At 41.7% G+C, this 20,226-nt stretch overlaps 1 protein-coding gene across 6 annotated transcripts in view; it reads left to right on the forward strand.

Annotated features, from left to right (window-relative positions):
• UTRN (utrophin) overlaps nucleotides 1-20,226 on the forward strand; it is an 863,547-nt gene that overhangs the window by 142,996 nt on the left and 700,325 nt on the right. For all 6 annotated transcript variants that reach the window (XM_068232090.1, XM_068232089.1, XM_068232092.1 and 3 more), the window contains 4 exons: nucleotides 3,178-3,270; nucleotides 8,173-8,250; nucleotides 15,706-15,798; nucleotides 17,926-18,098. In XM_068232090.1, coding sequence (XP_068088191.1) covers nucleotides 3,178-3,270; nucleotides 8,173-8,250; nucleotides 15,706-15,798; nucleotides 17,926-18,098 — 437 coding nt within the window. The remainder of the gene's footprint in view (nucleotides 1-3,177; nucleotides 3,271-8,172; nucleotides 8,251-15,705; nucleotides 15,799-17,925; nucleotides 18,099-20,226) is intronic.

A 20,226-nucleotide genomic window follows, 5' to 3' on the forward strand; every position in this document is an offset into this window, starting at 1 on the left:
TTATCTCATGCACTAAAGTTTAAAAGGGTTCACTAATAGACTATCAAGGAGAGGCCAATTTCAATCATTTGGAGAAATTAATGTACAGAAAAAGTTTTAGGTTCTTCCAGCAGTAATCATCAACTGAATGCTGACAGCATCTTTTTTAAAATTACTGCATTAAAAAGTCTGGGTATTTCAGCTGTACATTAACAGTATGTGTATCTTGGGCTAAGCAGACTTTGATTAGGTAAAAAAGTTTTTTTTTTGTAGTAAAAAGTGTACTTTGTCTATATGTTTACAGTAAGAAAAGAAGATGAAGCTGTATGTATAACTAATAAGCAAATATGACTGCCCCCTGTAAATGTTAATAATTGTGCTAAAAAAGTTCTTTTGAAGTTTATAACAGCTATTGATGATTAACCACTTCACCTCCCTTGCTACGCTTATCTACTCCCCACAAAACTTCATCTGAAGCTCAGGGGAGTAGATAGGCGTACTTGTGGTAAACAGTGTGCTGTATGCCCAATAAGCTATCTGATTATGTATATAGGGTATCATTTTAACCGTGACAAGTGAGAGAATAGCTTTTGTGTTGTTTGACAACTGAGGGCTAAGTCATGTGATTTTTTTTTACCGGAAAACTGAATGAAAAGCAATAAAACTGTTATTTTCATGTACTCTATACCCCTAAATAAATACTTGTAAAAAAAAAAGCATTGAAAAGAGAATACATAGTTACCCTAGGGACTTAGCTTTTAAAATATGTATGCCATGAGAGTGTATTACTGTTAATCATGAAGATAAGGGCTTTTAATTACTGATAGAGTACAATGGGAAAACAAAAAACACAAACCAGAAACTAATATATTATCGCCATACATTGTACTAGGAACATTATTTAAATGTTGAGATAACCAGGACAAATTAGCAAACACAATGTGTGGGTTTTACCTATGGTAACATTGTTTATTTGAAAAGTATAGTGGATGGAAATGGAGAAATAGTGTATTTTTTCTTTTTTTCCCCCTCATTTTTCCCTTTAAAATGCACAGATAATAACATAATTACTAAAAGCAAATATCACCCTCACAAAGCATAATTTGTGGCAAAAAAAACAAGATATAGATCATTTACATCTGATGAGTAGCAGTAAAGTTATTGGTGAATGAATGGGAGGAGCGCTGAAATGTGAAAATTGCTCTGGTTTTTAAGCAAAAAACCCTGTGGTGCTGAAGTGGTTAAAGAGGCACCGTACTGACATATAGTAGAGTGTTGTACATGATTTTTCAAAGCCTTCTCGAAGTCCAGGTATTATTTTTGCTGGTAACGGAATTCTCAGTAAACAAACATTCCACAGAGATGCAAATGACAGCACTAAAGATGTCGCTACCTGTGACTGTTTCAGAACGTAAATTGGGGTGAGGAATGATATTACATTAAGCAAACATTTATAAAGTAATATTGTAAAAAATAAGCAGTTTTATTAACATTATTGTCATAACAGTTCCTCTTTAACCACTTCGGTACCAGCAGCCTCTGCCCCCTTAAAGAGAATCTGTATTGTTAAAATCGCACAAAAGTAAACATACTAGTGCGTTAGGCGACATCTCCTATTACCCTCTGTCACAATTTCGCCGCTCCTCACCGCATTAAAAGTGGTTAAAAACAGTTTTAAAAAGTTTGTTTATAAACAAACAAAATGGCCACCAAAACAGGAAGTAGGTTGATGTACAGTATGTCCACACATAGAAAATACATCCATACACAAGCAGGCTGTATACACCTTTCCTTTTGAATCTCAGGAGATCATTTGTGTGTTTCTTTCCCCCTGCATCTCTCATGCACTGAAGTTTCAGGCTGCTCTTTTCTTCCTGCAAACAGCTTTGCCCTTGTCTGAATTTCATCAGTATGTGAAAGCCCAGCCAGCTCAGAGGATGATTTATCCAGCTTGTAAAAGATAAGAGAGAAGAGAGAAGCTGCCCTAATCCAAATAGTACACAGGCAGTGTGCATAGAGCGGCCTGGAAGGGGGAGTTCATAGCAGAACCACAACACTGAAGAACTTGGCAGCCTTCCAGACACAGGCCGACAAGTCTGACAGGGGAAAGATACATTGATTTATTACAGAGACTGTGATAGCAGAAAGTGCTGCAGTAAGCCAGAACACATTAGAATAGCTTTTGGAACTTGTAGGATGATAAAAAACAGGATGCAATTTTTGTTACGGAGTCTCTTTAAGGACCAGAGGCTGCTGGTACGCAATAATCCGTTGCTCCCGCCGGTCACGCCGCTCTGTCCCCGCCACAGGCTGCGCTCTCTGCCGTCTCTATGACGGCAGAGCGCTGTGCACAATGTAAGCCAATGGGATTCGCTTACAGTAATGACAGGGCCAGGAGCCAATGAAAACGGCTCCTGCCTGGCTCACAGTGCTCTGCTGTCATAGAGGCGGCAGGGCAGCACATTGTGGCGGGTAGAAAGCTGCGGGAACGGGCGGGGACGCGCAGTGAATGGGACGTAGAGTTTACGTCCGGTCAGAACCGCAGCGCCACCCGCCCAATGTAGATTTAAACTGCGTCGGTCCGAAAGGAGTTAAAGAGAGTCTGAAGCCCAAAAAAATACCTGTTTTTACTGGCCATTTATGTTAAGCAATAAGATCTTAGCTGAAATGCCACATTCCCACGGCAGAACAATGTATTTATATCCCCTAAATCCCTGGTGCAAAATTTGGGTCTCCTTCCTGGTAGAGGCAGAGCTTTGCGCTGTTTCTCTGCCTCTGCTCGCGTCACTCCCCGCCGATCTCCGCCTCTTCCTGCCCCTCTCAGTCTTCTTTCACTTAGAGAGGCATGGAGAGGCGGAGATTGACGCGAGCAGAGGCAGAACTACAGCGTAAAGCTCTGCCTCCCCCGGGCAGCAGAATCCACGACATGGAACCGTGAGCTGTGCCCTGGTGTGTCAGGGGTTCTGTAATAATATGTAAACACTGAAAGTTAACCCTTTCTGTGATCCCAGGAATGTCCAGGAAGTTAACACTTCGGGATGTTTTTAAGGATTTCTGTAAGTTGTAACAAAGGAATGTTTTTTCTTTAAAGGTTATTATGCTATTGGTTTATCTTTTAGTGCAGAAAGGAAGTACTGACTTTAGGTCCACTTTAAGGGAGACATTTATTTATTTATTTATTTATTTATTGCCTTGCAGGGTGGAAAAGCACCAGTGAAGGACCTTTTCACAGATCTGAAAGATGGGAGAAAACTGCTGGATTTGCTTGAAGGTCTCACTGGAACCTCTCTGGTTAGTAATTAGTTATTCTATTACCCCTATCATCCATTTGAGTACCACTGCTGCATGCAAAGCAGCTATTCTAGCCGTGAAAAGCCTCAGCGGTTTTTCTTTCTCTCTCTCTACATTCAATTAGAATTACATTTCATAAACCTACATACACCATTTTCATTATTTCATTATTTTTTTTAGAGATCATTTCCAAATATCAGTTATTTTACCATTCGACCTGGGTCATAGCCAACTAGGGGACCTATGTAATTTTTTCATGGCAGTGTTGTTAGTTCTTATTTTGGCTGGGTCATACATATCTTTTTTTCACATTTTTTTAAATGTTTTTTCCCATTGTTTTGATCCATTTTTGAGTGTTTCTCCTTCTCTTTCCCTCGACCTTAAAGCATTGATTGCTTCTGCATACATCTTGCTATGCAAAATGTTAATTTGGGCACAGGAAGAAGGCGCCTTGATGTCTCTGGGCATCTGTCATTCAGTTCTTTAGGAGGGAACAACTGTTTCTAACCTCTGACTAGTAACAAGAGAAAAATTCTCCTGACATGTAAATTAGCTTTTCCATAAAAGAGGAACTTCAGATTTGCAAATAACTGAACAGTTAACACAGCAGCTGATTTGGTTCTAAAATGTGATTTTGTCGTCCCATATTAGGTCCTCACTACTAGTAACTAATGGTCTACTGCAGGCTGGACAGATATTTTCAGATCAGAGCCTGTTGCAAAGTCTAGAGAATATACCTGCTATTCTTCTTTAGCTTTCAAACGCAAGTAAGAGACAGTTTACATTTACATAACTTGTCTCCAGCTTGTTATGATTTTAGAGTTTAATAGTTTTACATTCCTTGAAAATGTAAACATCCTTATACAGTATTACAATACCAACGTCAAGTTACAAAATGATACTAAGAACAATTTCGTATTCAGTCTAAATAATTCTTCTTCAAACTCCACCATTGTGAAAATGAAACTACTTAAAGTTATTGAAACAAATAATTTTGTCTTGTCATTGGTAAAACATGGATTGAGGAAATCTAACCAATACAGATTCACACAGCAATAAAAACGTGCCAGAGATTATTATTATTATTATTATTTTTTATTTCTATAGCTCTATCATCATCCATAACGCTGTGCATAGATACATGAGTAGCTCAACACATTGTTCAACCGGGACATCAGGACATCCAGCAGCACAAGTACAATTACATGTGTAGTTTGAGATAACACTAATACTGGTGCATTTCCTAACTCACACCAGAAACAGGAAACACTAGGGGGAAGTCCTTGCCCTTGCAACCTTACCCTTCTAGAGGGTAGTGGGGTGGAAACATTAGGGGAGAATCTGAAGGGGTTTGGGGATGAGGCAGTGACCCTCAAAATCTAGCTATAACAAATTATATGAGGTGTGTCTTAAGGGTGTTTCACTACATGTTTCAGGTGTTTTTCTGAAGAAGAGCACGTGTCCAAAACATGTAGTCTGATTTTCTCCAAATATATTGCTTTATATATTTCTTTGCACCTATTTTTATCAGCTTGGAATTCTTAAAAGTCGTCGTACACTGGTCCATGTGGCCAACAGATTGAACCCTCTTTTAGATAATTATCTGACCAGAGAGAGATCTATCTGAGCGAATTCCCTTCACCCACTGTAATCAGATTTTTAATAGATCTTAGCATGAAATAGATGGAAAATCTGTGTGCATTGCCTGCTAGGTCTCCCCATCCATGTGTCCTCCCCCCCACCGAGCAGTGCAGAGCTTACACTCACCTGTCCACCAGTGCCTGTCTTCTCTCCACCACAAGCATGTGTCTTCTCTCCACCACCGGATGCTTCTCCCTGTCTCTTTTCTCCTGGGGAGCTGTGTGTCTCATGACTAAATGCTAGGGATGAAACACTAGGTTCTCTAGTGTTTGTGATGTGCTCCTTGGGAGAGAAGAGACAGGGAGAAGTGCCTGGCAGGGTAGAGAAAACATGGGAGAAAGTAGACAGGTGTCAATTCAAAGCAAGGAAAGGGAAGTTCCAGCACTTTATAAGGCTGCAGCAGGAGACTGGACTTGACTGTGATTTGCTATGGACTGTAAGGATGTGGGTACCTTTAAAAAGCATGCACAGGCTGTATGGCAAAAGGCAGTCTTGCAAAGTAAGGAGAGATGAGGTGAAGCCAGCACTGTGATTAGGGTTGTTTATTGAAAAAAGTTAGTAAAAACACTTACAGTCAGCATATGGTCAGATGCGGAGCGGGTAGAGTGGGCGCCAGGTCTATGTCCCCCTGTGGACGTCCGTTTCGCGCTAACATTGCTCTCCCCATTGCGGTGAACAAGCTCTGTTAGCACGAAACGGACGTCCGCAGGGGGACATAGACCTGGCGCCCACTCTACCCGCTCCGCATCTGACCATATGCTGACTGTAAGTGTTTTTACTAACTTTTTTCAATAAACAACCCTAATCCCAGTGCTGGCTTCACCTCATCTCTCCTTACTTTGAAAGTAGACAGGTGAGAGTAGCTCCGCTGCTGTGGCGGTCATCGCAGAATTGAACACTGCTAGCAAAGAACCATTGCATTTAGCTTCCACATTTGCGTTCAATAAAGAAAAATATTCTGAAGGTTTTCCATTCCATAAGCTGGAAACACTTTAGTAATGTGATAGCCTTCTGGGATAGCATATAACAGGCAGGCCATTTGTGTTGCAGGACAGAACATTATGGAACCACCCTTCTGATTTATGTATAAGCCATGTAACCAGCAACATAAAATCTGCTAAACTGAGGAAGTCTTTGCTTATGGTCCTAGCTGACGATGGACATGTCACGTGAACACAGTGGGTACACAGCCATTGTGCGTGATATCCCAGTATGTGGATTGTCAACTCTCCAGACCAGAGCAAGATAACATATTCACAGAACATGGAATCAATAATTGTCTATCTCAAATGTTTAACTATAGTCAGGTATTCAAATCAGCTTCATCCAAAAGTTTGGCATTACATTTTTGAGAAGGAACAGAGGTATTATTATTATTACTAAATTATTTAACGCCAACAACTTCCATGGTGCTGTGTGTATAGACAGTGCCGGCGCTGCCACTAAGGAAAGGGGTGCATTTTCCCCAGGGCCTCCTACCGCTCCCCCACCGAGTGCCTCTGGACTACCTAGGTGGTCTCCCCCTGCCTGTTCCCAGGGGCCCATGCATGATTTGTGGCTGCATTGTAACTCACCTGTCCTGCCGGCTGCTCCGTCCGTTCTCTGTCCTCAGCCCCACTGCCTGCCTCTTCTCCATGACCCGACATAGGCTATTTATGCATGCCCTGGGGAGCAGTTGGGGGGAGACCACCTGGGGGGGCAGCTGGCTCAGGGGTCCTGGGGGTTTACTTTGAGGTGGGGGCGGGGATTGAGGGTGTGCAACGGGGCCACAGTGCCGCTTAAACTGCCCTGTTTATAGATAATATAATATGTGGATAAGGACAAGGGCACCCCATACAATGTACACATAGATGGGACAATAAAGTAGATGCAGCATTACAAAACTACAATGGGAGAGAGAACTTTGCTTATACTGTGTGAACTTAGATTTGAATTGCTGTTCTTCACTTTCTGTCCCTGTGACAGCCTGTCCTCACATTGGCCCCTATTCAATTAACCTTTCTCTGGAGCTGAGATACTTTCAAATCTTATGAATAAAACATCTTCTTAGCCTTCAGAAAGCGAGAAAATATACAAAACAAGTTCCATATAACTTCAATTGCCAGGTTCTTGTACAGAATATCTATACAGAAGTATTGGAACTACACATAAAGAGTTTTTATTTTCTTACATAACGTCAAAAATGACGTTTGCTTTCAGCTCTTTCCCTGGTTGAAGCGCTTATCTAACCATAGCAGATCATGTGACTGCTGTGGCACCCAAGAGCAAAGGGAGCCCTGCAATATGTAGCTGCATAGCAATTTAAGCAGCCACTAACTGCCTTTGGTGAAAAGGGTGGCTAAATAAATGTTTGTTCTCAATATTTTTTAAAAATGTTTTGAAATCCATTACTGTACTGTACTGTTTAACAAAATCAAATATCATTAGACAGGCTGCATCTGAAATGCAGGTTAGTCAGCCAGGGACCCTATAATGACCTTGCTATGAAGCTCACTCATTCCTGGTTATACTCTTGTCTTCCTGAATAGTCATTTACAGAGCAAACTTAGTATTGCTACCTTATTTCAGCTTTCCATTGCCATGTAGATCAAATGGAAGTCCACACCGCCTCTTAGGGTAAATCCTGTTTTATTATAAGTATCAAAAAGACAAACACATTAAAAAGAACCACTAGGCAAGACAATCCGCTGTTTCGGGCTCCTGCCCTTCTTCATGTTGCCAGGTTCCTGGCAACATGAAGAAGGGCAGGAGCCCGAAACAGCGGACTGTCTTGCCTAGTGGTTCTTTTTAATGTGTTTGTCTTTTTGATACTTATAATAAAACAGGATTTACCCTAAGAGGCGGTGCAGACTTCCATTTGATCTACATATCTACATCTCTGTGGTATCCGGAGACAAGTCCTGCACACCTCACCTCCTTGCTTTGATATAGGGTGGTGTGCCAGAAGAGTGCGATTGGCTCTTTCCTGTATTAGCTTTCCATTGCCATGCATACATAGTGAAGGCACAGACTTCCAAAATGACCTCAGGATATTTGAAAGAAAACGTGAATGATTGCTTACAATTATTCTTTCACATAGTTCAAGGAGCCCACTTCCCAAGTAATGATGGCTAGTGTGCAAGTGAATAATGTATATGATTATGCATGTTACCCATATTTATCAAAATTAACAGTGACATAAAAATTATAATGACCTATTCAGCCTTTACAGTTGCCTTTTGGATCTATTGACTCATTTTGTATTCATACATTATGTTTCAGCCCAAAGAACGTGGATCCACAAGAGTGCATGCATTAAACAACGTCAACAGGGTGCTCCAAATTCTACATCAAAATAATGTAAGTTTTATTCTGTTTGTTTGTTTACTTTCTTTCTGATAATGATGTTTTTGTCATGATATTTAGGAGACTGGATAAAACAGGCTACAATCATCACTTTAAGCCTTATTTTCAGTGCATGATGGTAAATGTGCATGGGCATTGCACGTCTGGACTTTTTGTAATATATATTGAACGTACCTTGCTGGATGGTTTCATGTAGTTCCTCAAAAAACTTTAGGATAGAGAATGAGGGGAATTGAGACAGATGACCACACTGGTTTTTGTTATAAAAATATCAAAACGAATTTTTTATTATTTTGAACAAATAATCTATCTATACACATTACAAACACATATATAAAAAAGTACATGAAAAAGAAGTTACCTGAAAGCGCCCTCTACCCTATACCCCCCAGGTCCCACCTGCCTAAGATAACCGCCTACAGCATACCTAGCTACCATGCCTAGGTAGGATCTATCAGCTCTAAAATAGGGTTCCCTATACAATGTCCTAAATGGGTAGTATCACCTAGCTATAGATCCATGCACAAATACATGTCAGATGTAACAAACAGATATAACAAATAAGCCATGCAATGAATGGAGACCTAAGTGAGCATGCAAGCATATCCAGCCGCTGTTAGTAGAAAAGCATAGAGTCCAAAACCGCCTTCAAAATGCCAGACAGTCCCAAACAAGAGCGCTCAAAGATAATGCAGCTGACATGTGCACATGTATTAACTTTCTTGGTTTAGGTTGTTAGTCAAGCAGAGGCATATGCATAAGCAGATAATAGGAAATAAAGTTGCAACTGACTGAGACGCCTGCCAGAGACTCATATGCCAAGTCTGGTTTCAAAAGCATGCATGGCATCAAACATTCGCAAAGGATGCATCCATAATTTACCCAGCCAGAGTGGTGATGTGGCCTGATGTCCAGCCAAACGTGGCTACCGTCCAGGTAGGGGGGCTATCCAGTTACCCCACAGATGTATTAGTCCATGGATCGGTGGATCATACAGGATCATACGTCGTTTGTTGAATCAAAAGTGGAATGCATGGCTCTGCTGCTCGGTGGTGGGAGGCGGCTCGGCAGTGGGGAGAGGGAGAGGAAGGATGGCAGCTCTCAGAAACGCCACGCTGGGAGACCCGACATGTTTCGCTGGCAAGCGGCCAGCTTTCTCAAGGGAGGCGTGGTTTAGTCAACTACGTCCTATCTGGACGTTTTATAGGACCTATCGGAGGAGGTCCGTCAGAGAAACGTCACACTCCAGTGTGGCCACCCAATCACCGTACGCCCATATCCAGCGCGAGGACCATATACACTCGCAGCTGGGACAGAGCGGCGGAGAGCAGGGGGCACATCCGGTACACCTCCACAACCTCCGCCGCGTGGAATGCGGAAGCCAAATGCATCCAGCCTCACACCACGGAGGAGGGGGAAGAGGAACCAACAGGAATGCGGCGGAAAAGCTCACAATAACCGTAGTAGGTAAAGCCAACTTCTGTATATAACCAAAGAACATAAGGCAAATATATAAAAATGGAGATTCCTCCTATATATCACTTATAAATTCGATTCGAAAACACCCTTATATTAATCAACAGGTAATTTTAATCCACTTATTTTAAGATTAAATTATAGCCAAGGCAAATCTGATATAGCCTTGGTCAGTGATCTGTATGCAGTTAATATCTAAATTCTGAAAGATCACAGATCTCAAAAACCCCCATTAAAGGGAGATATACAGTGGACAGATATACATAAGGTCACCCCATGTTGGGGGGATCTAAAAAGATTATCCCAATCTCATAGGTCGGGGGAAAAGAAAAAAATGGGTGATGGTAAGTGTATAGCCAAACACACAGGCAGATGTGTGTGTACAGTGGGACACCCCGGGAGCACGCACAAAGAGAAACACGCCACACAGACAAAACAGGCTAAATAGGTAAAAATGACGAGAAACCAAGGGACTCATTTAAACCCGGTGGGCTAGTGGCTCTCAGATCGTAAATCCATCTTGTCTCCCTTTGTAGAAGGAGGCGATCAAAATTCCCTCCCCTGATGTTACTGTGAACACGATCCAATCCAATTAATGTAGTTCCTTTTCGTGTTGCTTCAACTTTGCAGCTTTATTGTAATTATATTTTTCGAGCTCCACCCCTTCTCATCTTTTTTTTCCCAAATAAGTTTTATTGAATTTTTGCAAGGTAATACAAAAAAGAAGGAAAAAAGGACATACATACATATACAGCAATACAAAAGCACCTTTTAAGTATTCCAACCAAGGAATCCAAATTTTGTCAAATTTGATATATGAGATATGTGAGTTATACAAGGGTAGTGTCGCGATAACTGTTTTCACCCAGTCCGCTCCTGTCGTCTGGTTGAATCCAGCGAAGGATTACCGTTTTCCTGGCATAGAAGCATAGCAGATCCCAAAGGAGCACCAATCTTCTAGATGGTGTGATGTCATCAGAGATGCCTCACAAGTGAGTTTTAGGGGTTTGTCTGAAAACATAGTTAAGTTGAGGTAAGTACATCATTTTAATTAACTCGTCCCATGACCGTCAATGGTAGAGTAACCCATGTCTGACAGTGCCTTTCCATTGATGTTTTAACAGGGGTGATGTTAAACGTGACATAATCCATTAGCGGGTATCTTATTTGTATGTTTAAATATATAAATCTGGTCACACATTGCAGTGGGGTAACGGCTGCCCCGTTCCTAGCATCTTAATCTATTGGGAATATTGATAATTTCCCCCAGTTAATTTTGAGTCCCGAATATGCCCCAAATTTATCTATTATGAATAGTACTCTGGTCAGGGAGGTGTCTGCATCACCTAGGAAAAGGAGGAGGTCGTCTGCATATAGGGCAATTTTTTCTGTGAGGTTACCTATTTGGAGTCCCTTAATAGATGTTTTAGCATGTATTATGCCCGCAAGGAGCTCAATTGCAAGAGCTAACAGAAAGGGGGACAGGGGGCAGCCTTGTCTGGTGTCCTGGTGTAATGCAAAAGTGTCAGATATGATTCTGTTGGTGAAAACCCTGGCTCTGGGAGTGGCGTACAGTAACTGGATCCAGTGTAGGAATTTGGGGCCCACCCCAAACTGCTCCAGAACTAACCAAAGGTATGACCACTCCACAGAGTCGAAAGGCTTTTTCTGAATCTAGGGAGGTAATTACCCTTTTGCCTAAGTTATCGTGACTGGTAGATAAGTTGACATACAACCTTCGGACATTTATGTCTGTTCCCCTTTCCGGCATAAACCCGGTCTGATCTGCCTGAATTAAGGTTTTTTAAAGTGGTTTCAGACAATTGGCTAGGATTTTAGCAAAAATGCTTGCATCCATATTGATTAGGGAGATAGGACGGTAGGAGGAGCAGAGGCTGGGATCTCTCCCTTTTTTGGGAATGACAATGATTAATGCCTCCTGCATTGAGTCTGGTAAAGGAGAGGAGACAGTAGGGTCTTTAAACAGGCTAAGGAAATAAGGAGATAGTTGTTTATAAAATTCAGACGGTATGCCGTCTAGCCCAGGTGTTTTGTTGGATTGGAGCATCGCAATTGCATTTGAAATCTCTTCCTCTGTAACATCCTCATCAAGAAGGTTGCGCTGTTCATCTGATAGTTTTGGCAGTGTGATATCTGCTGAATAATCAATAATCTGGGTTTTAGAGGAGGTGCATTTAGAGGCATATAGGTCGCTATAATAGTTGGCAAATTCTGCATTTATGTCGTTTGGAGTGGACCGCGTGACTCCCATTGGGGAAACGATCGCAGAGATAGTAGTTATAGAAGTATGTTCTTTGGTGAGCCATGCCAACATTCTCCTGCATTTGTCCCCGTATTCGAAGATTCTTTGCTTTAGGCATAAGTTATCTTTCTTGGTGGATGTCACATGGATGAGTGTGAGGTCTGTAATAGCTAGTTGCCAGGCTGAGTAAGTGGCCCGGTCAGGGTTGGATAGGTATAGAGCTTCGGTTTCTTTCACTCTGTCTTCGGCCGTTTGATATTTTTTTAATCTATTGCGTTTGCATATCTTAATTTGAGACATATACTCCCCTCTCATAAAGGCTTTGAAAGCATTCCAGACTATCCTCTGAGGTGCAGAGTTCTGGTTGCTTTCCCAAAAGTGGGCGATCGCAGGTGGTATGTGCTCCTGAATGTCTTGATCTCTGACCCAGAATCCAGAAAGTCTCACCCCATCTCAACTTTTTCACATGAGTTAGTCAGGAGGAGCTTTTAAGGGCACCATCCATTCTTTGCCTGTGAGTAAGATCACATGACTCCTCCGGCCTCTCTCACTACTCTCACCCCTACCGTCTCACCCACTACTCTTGAGAAATTAAGGGCTAGTTCACACTGGGCGCTGTGGTAGCATTTTGCTGATTGCCGGCGATCAGCAAAAAGCTGTTTTTTCACTGTACAGAAAAGCGATTTAGGAGTGATTGAGTTTTGTGATTCTATAACATTAAAATGCAATAGCTCCAAAATCTCCAAAAATGCTGCATGCACTGTCAGCAAATCGCTAATCACTGGCGATCGCTACAGTGTGAACAATACCATTGACTTTCATTAGCAGTCGCCAGTGATCAACAAATCACTAAAAAATCACCTAGTTGAACTAGCCCTAACTCTTTGTTGTTGATCTTGCACTTACAGCTCATTAATGTTATGTCTCTGTCCCTGCTTAGTATGGAAAAAAAGCTTTTAACTCTTCCCATGTCCTACCAACCTGCAGTAGGGAGGAGGAGGAAAGCCTCAGCAGCAGCACATGGATGGTGTGTGTTTGTATACACAATTGAAATGTGTTTGCTATGAGAAAAACAAAGAAGAAACTCCACTCCACTTCCTATAGAGCCTGAAGCACTAACTAGCGGTAATATTGCCGTGCAGCGACAGCCACGGCAGTATTACTGATACTACCACAGCAGTGTACTGTGAGAGACGCTATTAGCGTGACCCACGGTACTCGAGTATTGTGAGTGTTGCTATGATAACGCATGTTAGAAGCATATGCAGATGTGAGAAATCCATCAGACTACCAAGATACTCAAATAATAATGGGCATTAAGCCCCTGTAATAAATAAGATATGAAATCCAAAAGTAAATAAAGTGCTTATGTGCAGAAACGGAAAAAGGAATAAAGCTGCAGGCCCCGATGCACTTGCACTTCATTGGGATTAACCTGCATCATGCTGTGTGCACAATTATGGAGATTCATTCAATATGAAAATTATGTTCATGAACTTGTGTATAATTGCACATGTCTTGTGCGCTCTATTACAAGTGGTCTGAGTGGATTATTTCAGTGACTTGCAGGGAGTTCTTTTCTCCTGCATGTTGTTGGGGCAGCCACAGAAACCACTTGTGTTGTGGTAATTACATTTTTTGAATAATTGTACTATTTCACGGGTGTTTAATCTGTTCACATTAATTGTGAACACATGTGCTAGGCTGCGGCCGATACCCCCCTCCCCCCGCCCCCACAATGCACGCACAGATGTGCCCTGCTCACCCGTCCCACACCGCTGTCCGAAGCATATGCACACAGGGAGATGTTGCTTGCTTGGCAGTTGGAAAAAGCTGTTATTTCCCACAATGCAATGAGGTTCACAGACAGCAAACTGTCAGGTCAGGAAGCACGGACACAGGAGGATGCAGGGACACAGACTTGGGGCAGCAGATTTTTTATTTTGCATAAACTACAATGGCCTCAATTCACTAAGCTTAAGGCCCCGTTCACACTGCACGCGTTTCCAGCCGCGTTTTGGAAACGCGTGCAGGTGGCTGACACGCACGACATCAGACATTGCATAGAGTGCAATGTCTGATGTTCACACTGCATGCGTTCCGGACCTGTGCGGTCCGGAAACGCATGCTGCACGTATTTTTTGTAAAAACGCATGGCTGTCCCATTCACTTTTCAGTGATGGGATCAGCCACACAACGCATACGAACGCGGATGGCGTGCGTTCGTACGCGTTGCGGTCCGCATGCGTTGCGGTCTGCGTTCTGCAGTCTGAACAGGGCCTAACTCCTGTCTTTAATAACTCTTCTGAGCTGTTTTACAGTTATCACCATGGTGATATAATTGTGATAACTGTAAAACAGCTCAGAAGAGTTATTAAAGAAAGGAATTAAGCTTAGTGAATTGAGGCCAATGTCTCTCCCAATACTTTTTTGAAAAATGAATTTGAAATGTTCTGTTCCTGCAAACAGGACTGGTACAAGGTGTACCAGTGCCAAAGGCATATTCGCTAAACTGCCCACCACCTGCCCATCGGACCTTGATTGCTTGCTCAGGATTCCATTGCCCCACCACTCCCAATAATTTGCTCAGACAGATATTAAAAGGAACCTGAGGTGAGAGGCATATGGAGGCTGCCATGTTTATTTCCTTTGCGAGTTGCAACAATAATAGTCGGCTGGCTGAATCACACGCCTGAAACAAGCTTGCAGCTACTCTTGTCATATTTTTCTCAGAAACATCTGATCTGCATGCTTGGTCAGGAATTGTGTCTCAAATTATTAGACACAGTGCATTAGCAGGACAGCCAAGCAATGTGCATTATTTAAAGGGAAATAAATGTTAGCCTCCATATTTCTTACACCTTGGGTTCCCATTAAGAAGTCTTATTCCCAAAGTGCCCCTTCAAATCCAACCCTTGTGACTAATGCTGAATACACACGTTGAGATTTCCCGATCGATTCCCAGGATCGAACGGATCGAATCGATTATTTCCAACATGCTCGATTCGGATTTTGATCGTTTCTGCCGTCGATTTGCATGTTAAGTATGCCAAATCGACGGCAGAAACGATCGAAATCCGAATCAAGCATGTTGGAAATAATCGATTCGATCCGTTCGATCCCAGGAATCGAACGGGAAATCTCAACGTGTGTATTCAGCATTAGTCTGACTGAGAGCGGCACTCCCCATTCAGCCCAGCCCTTCTGCCACTGGCATCAGTGAGTGAATAGAGATTGCATTTTGATCAGCAAACTGACACCAGTGGAGGAGAACATGGTTGATCTGCACTTTGTGGTGCAGGTTCCTGCTCATGGGGATAACAATAGCTCCTCCTCACTCTTCTGTGTATCTGCCGTGCATCCTATTGCTTTGCAGCTTCCAATGTCACATGACATGCAGTGTCGGGAGCCACAAGCTTATAGGCTGTGTGATACGGCTACACTGAAGAGGTGGGACGAGGACCTGTCCTGCTACCAGAATGAGAGGTTGGGGTCAGAATATTTGGGGAGATGCACACAGGGGAAGGGGGAGGAACCTAAGAAACAATTTTTTTCTTTTGAGTAGCCCACGGATTTATTTGCGTAATATGTAAATTCTGCATGGTGTTTTGCTGCATTGTACCTTCTAGTACTGTATTGACTAAACTTTTACTGTTTTCAGTTATTTTTTAATGCTGTGATCTCTAAGAATTGACTGAAATCATTTTCAGGTGGAGCTGGTGAATATAGGAGGTACAGATATTGTGGATGGAAATCACAAGCTGACCCTCGGTTTGATATGGAGCATCATCCTTCACTGGCAGGTAAATATCATGTACAGTAACGTGTAACCATGTCCTTACACATGTGTTTTGTATATATTGCTAAGAAATTTCAACACATTGCAATTCAATTGACCTAAGCTAATCATTTTGCAAGAGAAAGAGGAGATGTTGGCACTTCATGCATGCATACATTATATTGGTGGTGGAGTTGCCAATGTAATTTGGCTATTACATAGCTGAAAAGGTGTACTAGAGTTTCTCCATTGGGTGCCTAATTTTTGCGCCACTGCTTGCCTATGAAATACTGGCCTGATGGCAGTGGGCGTTTACATTTTTCCTCTGGCATTTAGCTACTCTAGCCAAAATGCCCAGCACTAAGCTCAACATAAAGCAAATGTTGTTTAAGGTTAACAGCTAGGGATAGGCATAGATTGGAAAGGTTGGGTTTGAGAATGGTATGGAGAGATTTGGTGGAGATGGTATGTTTAAGTTGTTAGGGCCACAAAAGTCACCTGTTTTGGACAGATGTAGTTATCTATTCTGCTTGGAGCCTCTTAATCCTGCCAGGGTGTAGACTTCAATGTCCAATTGCCACATGCTCCTGTGGGCGGCCCCGCCTGCATGTTGGTGGGGCCTGGGTGCCCCGGGCCCCTCACTATTATTATTTCTTGTATTTATAAAGCGCCAACATATTACGCAGCGCTGGACATTAATTTAGGTTACAGACAATATTTAGGGGTGACAAACAGCAATATGACAATACAGGAATACAAGAAAACCAGATCACACAGCACAGTATGAGTACAAGGTAATGCTTAGTCAGTCACTGGAGGGGAGCATGGAGATTAGGCAAGTTAGGTTCACTCAAATGCATAGCATGGGTTTACAGTAATGGAGGCGCATGATCAGGTAGGGCACAAAAGGAGGAGGACCCTGCCCAAAGGCTTACAATCTCGAGGATTGACTATAGTGTCAGTTGTCGTCCATCCGTAGCCCTCCGCTTCCCCGATAGCAGCCATGCCTGTATGCTAGTACTGGCATGATAACCTTTTTTGCCCTATTTTACGTAAGATACCTTTGTGTCTGCTTTATGAAAGAAAGGTAATAGAGGGATAGTTTCTTAACATTTTTTGTATTTAACTGCTGGAACAAAAGCACAGCTGTTTTTCTATTGATTGTAGCAGCAAGTCTTTTGCAATCTTCTAGAAAACAGTGGGAGAACATTGAAGTACTTTATAAAGTACATTATGTTGACTTTCAGGAAAGTACAGATGTCATTTGAAGCTTCAAAGCATGATCTTCTGTGAAAATTCAAAGAAATAAACCATATTGAATTTTTGATTGGGCAAATTATTAATAAAATAAATGTTACACAAAATGTTAAAAGTAACTTTAACCTTATGTAAAATACAATTATATTGTGATGGGCCCAATAAGACACTGGAATAAAATCAAGTAAAGACAGAGGCTTTTGTATTGTGCAAAATTTCAATAAAAATTCTCTTTAAAAAAAAAAAATAAAGGCAGAGGCATAACTACTGGGGAGCAGGCCCTGCAGTTGCAGAGGGGCCTATGGCGGTGTGGGGCACCAACTTCATACCCTCCTACCTTTCGGTATAGTCTCCTCCTCACAAGGACAGGTTTTTTTGGGCCACACTGTGCCTTCTGTATTTGATTATGGAGGGAAGGGTGATCACTACATCCATTGTTATGAAAAGTTATTTGAGTGGGATACTCAGACAGAAGGAAAAAGAAGAAAGATCCGTTCAAAACATGTAAAATGTATTAACATACACCAAAAAAGTTCCAAGCTCCTTTTTCCAAGGCAGCTGAATCTGCTGTATTATACCAATAATAGGGCCTTTCTTCTTTTTCTTTCTGTCTGGGTATCCCCATCAAAGTTTATTCTTTTTAATGTAGAACACTGTGTCCCCTGGCCATGGTGGTCACAATGGGAGAGGAGCTATGAATACCGGGGGGTGGGAGGGCAACAGAGTTTTACAGGATGGCCCTGTGATTTCTTGGTATATCCGGGTTTAAGGACAATTTTTATTTTTTCAGTATTTGATTCAATTTTTCAATTCAGTTGCACAGTGCAGTAAGTCAATTTATTTGACATATATGCTTTTAATAATCCTCTTTACCTTTGTACTTCTCATTTGTCAGGTGAAAGATGTCATGAAGGCAATTATGTCTGAACTACAACAGACAAACAGTGAGAAGATTCTCTTGAGCTGGGTCAGGCAATCAACAAGACCATATGATGAAGTAAACGTGTTAAACTTTACCACCAGTTGGACAGATGGTCTCGCCTTCAATGCTCTGCTGCACAGGCACAAGTAGGTGACACCTGTTGTATGTTCACACCAGAGGTGCTATGTCTCATAAAGCCACAGGGAATGTCATGTGTTTGACACCACACCCATTTCTACATGACCTGTTAAGAAGTGTTATTTTGTACAGCTCTCATGTCAGTCATGAGACCACTCAATATGTGTAATTTCTCTTCTTAATACATGTGTCATCTGGTATCTCCTATAGTGTTATTTTGTAAACTGGTCATTTCTGTAACACTCAGTTTTCCTGGTACTCTTACATCATCTTACATACTTTCTTTAATGGTTCCACAGCATATTTTTGTATCTGTGAAAATAGTAGAGACTGGACAAGTGTCAGTTGGAGCACTTAGCACCAGAGGTATATGTAAAGTTTGGAAGGGAATGGGATTTAGCATAGGTGTTATGTAGGAGAATGATAAGAGGTGTGTGCATGTGTGTTTAAAGAATGGTGACAATAGATTTATTGGATGATATTAGCACCTCAGGGGGTTATGTTAGGTTTGGAGGAAGAATAATATTTAGTACCAGGTGGATAGTATTTGGTTAAAGTTGAAGGGTAAAAAACCATTGTCTTCAGCTTTTGCCAACAGTTGAGCTTGTAGGTAGCTACACTGACAGCTTGGCACCGAAAATACAAACAGAAGAAATACTTGTATGCCACAAGTGCTCGTCTAAAGAGATTGAAATTAAATATGTAAATTTGAAGTGGCAACAATTTAAATGCAAATGCTCTATAATTGTCATCATCATCATCATAATAATAACAGTAATAATTATGTTGACAGTGATGAGGATGATAGTAGTAGAGCATACGCTATGTTAGCCATTGGGAGGGACAGGTATAGGAAGAGTAAAATGATGACTTCTATTGTGTGGTTTACAGCTTTCAGCACAGCTCAGATCTCTTCATCAGGCATGGTGTATGGAAATAATGTTACATTTATATCACTTTATCTATTCACTACATATTTATAAATGATGCCACAAACTGCTTACTCACTTTGCCTGTTAGTAGTAGCCTATAATGGCAGATAGTGTGATATAATGGTATAATACTGGCAGCAGGGTATCTAAGTGGTTAGTATTCTCATACTATAGCATGAAAGTCACCAATTCAAACTTTTGGGGGTTATTTATCAGGGCTGTGGAGTCGGAGCAATTTTGGGTGCCTGGAGTCGGACTCCTAATGAATTTGTAACTGTAATTAAAATAGAAAATATGATAAAATGTTCTATTTCTCAGATAATAGTCATTAAAAATAATGTATATATACAGTAAAAACTGTGCTCAGTCCACAAAAATGAAATAAACTAATCAAAATTAGTTGCTTGTGCTGCTTCAATAAAGCAGTCCCCGTATTTTTAAAGTCAGATATACATATCTGATTGTGACTGTACAGTATATATGATGTGTACACAGGAATCTCTTATATATACTAAATAACGTCTATGCTGTAAGAATAAAGCCTGATGTGTAGCCGTGTCACTGTTTATGCAAAGGTATGCACTCTCTTTGCTCATGAAATCAAATAATTTGATATGTTGTTAAAATTTGGTTTGGTGACTACAAATTAAAGGGTACCTGAGACGGATGAAAAGAAGAGTGTTATACATACCTGGGGCTTCTTCCAACCCCCTTCAGGCTAATCAGTCCCTCGCTGTCCTCCTTCACCACCTGGAACTTCTGCTATGAGTCCAGGTAATTCAGCCAGTCAGAGCAGTCTGGCTACGTGCCGCTCCCACAGCCAGGAACATTCTGCACCTGCGCAATAGTGCTGCGCAGGTGTAGTACGCCCCCGGTGGCGGAGTGTGTGCATGCGCACTACACCAGACTGGCTCAAGTACCTGGACTCATTGCAGAAGATCCAGGTGGCGGAGGAGGACAGCAAGGGACTTATTAGCCTGAAGGGGGCTGGAAGAAGCCCCAGGTATGTATAAAACTTTAATTTCATCTGTCTCAGGTTTACTTTGGTACACAGTAGTACTATACTCTACATATGCTCTCCCCACAGAGCTGCAGGGAATCCACTGAGAATGTTGTGCACATTGAACAGAGAGGAGTTGTCTATCACCCATAAACCTTGTTCAGATTGTGCATGAAGAATGTGTAATAGAGGAAGAATCTCCTC

This window comes from Hyperolius riggenbachi, chromosome 4 (genome assembly GCF_040937935.1).
Source record: "Hyperolius riggenbachi isolate aHypRig1 chromosome 4, aHypRig1.pri, whole genome shotgun sequence".
NCBI lineage: Eukaryota > Metazoa > Chordata > Amphibia > Anura > Hyperoliidae > Hyperolius > Hyperolius riggenbachi.